The following is a 5831-nucleotide window of genomic DNA, read 5'->3' as shown; positions in this document are numbered from 1 at the left end:
GGCTCCTAACTGCGAGGCCAGCAGTTTGAAGTCACCAGCCGCCCTGTGGGAGAACTATGAGGCTCTCTGCTCCCATAAAGACTTAAACCCTCTGAAATCCACAGAGCCAGTTCTACTCTGTCCTATGTTGTTGTTGTTGTTGGGTGCCATTGCGTCAGTTCTGACAGAGCTATCCACTGTCCAACAGAATGAACCACACCCAGTCCGGTGCCAGCCTCACAGTTGTTAGTTAAGCTCATTGTTGCAGCCGTGGGTGGTGTCAGTCCATTTCGTCCAGGGCCTTCGTCGGTTTTGCTGCCCCTCTGCATTCCCAAGGCTGATGTACTTCTCCAGGGATGGTCCCTCCTGGCAATATGTCCAACGTGCATGACACAAAGCCCTGCCATCTTCGCCTCTAAGGAGCACTCTGGCCGTACTTCTTCCACGACAGATTTGTTTGTTCTTTTGGCAATCCACGGTACTTTCCATGTGCTTCTCCTGTGCCACAATTCAAACACACCGATTCTTCTGTCTCCTTGAAAGTTGAAAGTGTCCAGCTTTCACATGCATATGAAGCAATGGAAAATACCATGGCTTGGGTCAGGTGCACCTTAGTCCTGAGAGTAACATCCCTGCTTTTCAACATTTTGAAGAGGTTGGTTGTAGCAGATTTACCCAGTGATCTCTTGATGGCTGCTTCCATGAGCATTGGTTGTTGATCCAAGTGAGATGAAACCCTTGGCAAATCTGATCTTTTCTTTATCCTGATGTTAACCGTTGGTTCACTGGTGAGAGCTTTTGGTTTTCTTTACATTGAGTTGTAATCCATACTGAAGGCTGCAGTCTTTGATCTTCAACAAGTGCTTGATAACCAGCAAGGTTATCATTAGTATATCACAGGCTGTTAATAAGCCTTCCTCCAATCCCGAGGCTGCATTCTTCTTCACCTCTGATTATTTGCTGAAAATGCAGATTGAAGAAGTGTGATGAGAGGATACAACCCTGACATACACTTTTCCTGATTTTAAACCACGTAGTAGCCCCCTGTTCTGTTCACACAACTGCCTCTTGTTCCATATACAGATTCTATAGGAGCACAATGATGTATTTTAGAATTCCCATTCTTCTCAAGGTTATCCATAGTTTGTTATGATCTACACAGCCTAATGCTTTGGCATAATCAACAAAACACAAACAAACATCTTTTTGATATTCTCTACTTTGAGCCAAGATCCATCTGACATCAGCAATGATAGCCCTTGTTCCACATCCTCTTCTGAATCCAGCCTGAAACTCTGGCAGCTCCCTGTCAATGTACTGCTGCAACTATTGTTGGATGCTCATCAGAAAATTTTCACTTGCATGTGCTATCAATGATCTTGTTCTAGAATTTGCTCATTCTATTGGGTCATCGCTCTGTGGCATGGGTACATATGCGATCTCTTCCAGTCAGGTGGCCAAGTAGCCGTCTTCCAGATTTCCTGGCACAGATGAGTCAGTGTTTCCAGGGCTTCATTGGCTTGTTGAAACACTTCAACTGGTAAATTCTTAGCAGTTCCTGGAGCCCTGTTTTGGTCAATATTTTCAATGCAGCTTGGACTTCTTCCTTCAGTGCCATGTCCTATAGGGTTTCTATAAATCAGAATAATCCAGGCACTGGGATTTTGTCTTTTCATTTTTACCTTAAAATCTGCCCTTCTCTCTCTGAGTAGGCACCGTGTACCCACCTCAGTGATTCATTATGTCCAGGTGAAGGGCTCTGAAGAGATGAGAGCCAGCTGGGTGTTTCTCTACCTGATGTAGCATCAGGTATCTTTTCCTAAAGGCCTGAAGTCCACGGGTCCCATAGCACCTACTATGTTTTATCACCTGGCATCTCCCCTTAGACATGTCTTCGTAGTGTCATAGCACAAGGCCAGCAGGTTATTGCCCAAAAATGTCACAGAGGACAGTGAATCATAGTGTGTGTATGTGTGTCATAACATAAAATATTTAGCACAACACTTGGCCCACAGCTGGTAAGTTATCAATAAAGCTTGTGTGTGTGTGAGAGTTAGTGTGTGAAGTATTAATAGGTATAAAGCATTTAGCATAGTGCCTGACCCTGAGGTAGTAAGTTATCAGGAAAGCGTGCATGACTGTGTGTGTGTGTGTGTGTGTGGCTCATAGAGGGTAAGATAACAGTAAAGCTTCCGTCAGAGTGAGTGAGTGAGTAAGAGTGAATGAGATTGTATGAAAGTGAGTACATGAGTGTGTGAGAGAGTGAGTGAGCGAGTGCGTATGAGGGAGTGAGTGAGAGTGTGAGTGAGTTCGTGCGTGTCGTGCAGTGCCTGGCTCATCGATGGTAAGTGTCAGTAACGCTTGTCCACTAGCAGCAGCAGTAGTGAATGCCAATCACTAATCATCAAGTTCATAAGGTATGTCTGGTAGATAGTTCAGCCATCCCTCTAATTATTAGTTTAGTCCAGGGGTGTCAAACTGGTGGCCCGCAGGCCACATGTAACCCCTGAGGTAACTTTTTTGGCCCACGATGCTCTGAAATAAAATGTAACGAGGGAATTGTGTACACAGTATTGCCTCGATCTCCCCTAAGTGCTATTTTCTTCATAACAAAATTTTTCTATTTTCGCTTTATTTCAGAGCATCATGGGACTTAGAATGTATCCTAATTGTATATGTTTTTGTATAGGTCAGTGTTTCCCAAAGTGGGCAAGACTGCCCTCTGGCGAGTGGCAGGAGCAGGGGGAGAGGGACACTGGCACAATCCAGGGCCTCTACAAGAGCAGACACAAGCACTGTGATCCTGGAGGATGGGCGACGGTGGCACACACATCCTAAATGGCCAAGTGGCACGTTGAGTAATGGTTTTCCTGAAACGGGGGCAGAAAGGCCACAGAAGTTTGGGAGTACAGGGAGTCATGGGCCAAGTACTTATTTCTGACCCTGTTTACTTGCTAGAACCGAGGGCAGTTGATTGTTTCTAAGGTACCCACTTCTAAGCGCGTGACATAGCCACTAAGAGAAGAACCACTTCAAGGAAGGCTGACTGAGTGTCCATTGATCAGAGGTCAATGCCAGGGCCCCACATATAGCGTCTGTCCTGGAATCCAGGCCCTTGGGCCCCCTCCCCTGTCCACCACAACTTCTGGAAGCCAATCACCAACTGCGAGTCAGGCTGGTGTGCCTTCCAGAGGCGGTCGCACCAGGCGGCCCAGCCGACTGCGTCCACACAGATGCTCGGGAGGCCCAGGGCCCTGCTAGTGTCTGGCAGTGTTATCTTTCCATGTCACCTTGCCATTCATTTCCATCTCCACACGTCCTGTCGTCAGACTCAGAATTCCTTCTGGAAATCAGAATGAGGCCATCACCATTCTCCCCCCAGTGCTGTCAGCAGAGGGGTTCTGTCCTTGCTACGCTGCAAGGGAGGCAGGAGCTGGAGGCTCCTGTTCTGTTAACCTCCCTCTATATGCCAGCTTTGAAAATGAGATTGTGAATTCTTTTCCTGTCCCACAGGCAAGACTCAGAAAGCCGGCCTGCTACCTGCCAAGTCACTGACGGAGCCCAGCTTGCCGTCCTTCAGCAGGAAGCAAGGTGCCCACCCCACGCTGCCCTTAACCAAGTCAGTGGACACGCTGCAGCCTCGAGAGGAGGAGGGCCGGCGGGCCAGTGGGCTCCCTGCTCATGCCTCCACCAGCGGCGACCAACCCTGTACCACCGGGGGCATAAGAAACCGAAGGAGCCTCCCTGTGTCCATGTGCCGGAGCTGCGAGACCCTCGAGGGCCACCAGCCCGTGGATGCCTGGCCCCGGTCCCATTCTCTGCATGACCTTCAAGGAGAGCCTGAAGCTGGACCAGCCGTGCCCGGTGGGGCGAAAGGAGGCTCCCCGCAGACTCTACCTGCAGTGCCACAGAAGGCCCCCGCCGCCACTACACAGCCCTCGGAACACGAGCCTGCTGCAGACAATGCCTCACTACTGACCCAAAGCAAGAGATGGTCTGAGCCCCAGAAAACCACCCATCAGAAAGCCGAGGGCCCTGTGGCCGTCCATGGCCGGGGCCCAGTGCCCCCGCAGTATTTGCCCAAGAGCTATGACACTCAACCCCCGGGAGCCAAGCCCGGCTTCGGGAGGACACCCCTCGAGGGTTACAGCAAAGGGCCCGCTCCAGAAGGAACAAGCTGTCCCCCTGGGACCAAAGACGGGGCCGGTGCTGAGCAGAGGGGCCCCGAGGCCAGAGCTCAGCCCAGACACCCTTCGCAGCCTCCGCCTGTTCCTGCCAAAAAGAGCAGGGAGCGCCTGGCCAATGGCCTCCACCCCACACCTGGTGGCCATGGGGGCACCCTGCCCAGCCCGGACGCCCCGGACTTGCCAGTCAAAAGGAGCAGCCCCGCCAGCCCCGCCGACTGCCATGCGGCCTTGGCCCCCAGGTCATCAGCTGGGGACCCTGGCAGCCCGCCCAGCACGAGACCTCCGCCCTGGCTCTTGGAGCTCCCTGAGAGCATGAGCCTGCAGGAGCATGGGGCACGGCTGGGCCTAGCCCTGACCAGGAAGGTGTCCTGTGCCCGGGCCCTCGACCTGGAGATGCTGATGGAGGACAAGCTGCAGGCAGAGGGCATCGATCTCACCGAGGAGCCGTACTCCGATAAGGTACCACCTGCCTGGACCCAGCCCACGGGCCTGTGCTTCGGGAAGCCAGGCAGTCTGAAAGCCACCCCCTCCGACCGGCCCCGCGAGCTAAGCTCAGATCTCGCAGCAAACACCCAGGAGGGCAGGAGTTTCAGTCCGAGTTGGTGTGCTTGGTTTTCATTCTGAGCAGCCACCACCTGCTGCCGTCCAGGTGTGCAGACTTGGAAACCCCGTGCTGGGTGCTGTGCGCCCGAGAATCAGATTTGGTTCCTCCAGCAGTGCATCTGGTTCTTGAGGGTCTTTGGACTTGGCAGGGTCCCTGGGAGATACAACTCGTTAGTGCTCCACCCCTAATGGAAAGGCAGCCAGAGGGGCCTCGGGAGACAGGCCTGCTGGTCTGCTTCCAAAAGGTCAGAGCTGGGCACCCCCGTGCAGCAGTTCTTCCTGCACTCCTGGGTCACCAGGGGCCGCTGCGCCCCAGGGCAGTGGGTTTGCTTCGCTTTCTGCGCTGCAGAGAACTGTTGGAGTCGGTCCCTGGAAGGAGAGGCCCGGGTCCAATTTTCCTTTATTGCAGGTCAGACCGAGTTTGAGAGGGCGGCCTCCCCTGCCTCACTTCCCCTTTCGGAAGAGGCACTGAGTTACAGTCTGCTAACACCTGCCAACTCTTTGGCTTCGTGTCAGTTCTCCTCAGAGCCGCCCTGTAGGACAGGGTAGAACTGCCCCTGTGGGTTCCAGAGACCCTAACTCTTTACGGGAGTAGAAAGCCTGGTCTTGCTCCCGAGCAGTGGCTGGTGGTTTGAACTGCCGACCTAGTCGTTAGCAGCCCAGTGTGTAACCACTACGCCTCCAGGGTCCCCCAGGGAGGGAGATAAAAAAGGTGTGAGCTTACTTGGAAGACTGTAGGACACTGCTCAGATCCCGCAGTTCTGTTGTACAATGAATTGTATGGCTAGCAGAGGTGGGAAATAAGACGCTATAAAATGCCCTGCCCCTACCCAAAACATTTGATCTCTAATAAATCTTATTCCATTACGGAGGAAGGAGTGTTTATCCAGCAGTCCCAAAATGACTTTGAAGACATGATAATAGTTGTGGCTATGCTTGGCTCCTTGAAACACACATCTCTGTCTTGATATAAATCATTGGGCTGGTAACCACAAGGTGAGCAGTTCAAGCCCACCAGCCGCTCCGAGGGAGACAGAGGAGGCTGCTTTCTCCCATAAAGAT

The 5831-nt window shown here is 52.3% G+C and overlaps 1 protein-coding gene across 1 annotated transcript in view; it reads left to right on the top strand.

Annotated features, from left to right (window-relative positions):
• LOC101658134 (SAM and SH3 domain-containing protein 1) overlaps positions 1 to 5831 on the top strand; it is a 50987-nt gene that overhangs the window by 40226 nt on the left and 4930 nt on the right. Inside the window, exon 11 of the mRNA XM_030886847.2 lies at positions 3493 to 4625. Coding sequence (XP_030742707.1) covers positions 3493 to 4625 — 1133 coding nt within the window. The remainder of the gene's footprint in view (positions 1 to 3492; positions 4626 to 5831) is intronic.

Source organism: Echinops telfairi, unplaced genomic scaffold, assembly GCF_000313985.2.
Source record: "Echinops telfairi isolate 266 unplaced genomic scaffold, ASM31398v2 ScPeMD7_3533;HRSCAF=4204_0, whole genome shotgun sequence".
NCBI lineage: Eukaryota > Metazoa > Chordata > Mammalia > Afrosoricida > Tenrecidae > Echinops > Echinops telfairi.
Note: the sequence above shows the minus strand (reverse complement) of the source record. Positions and strands in the feature narration are given on the sequence as shown.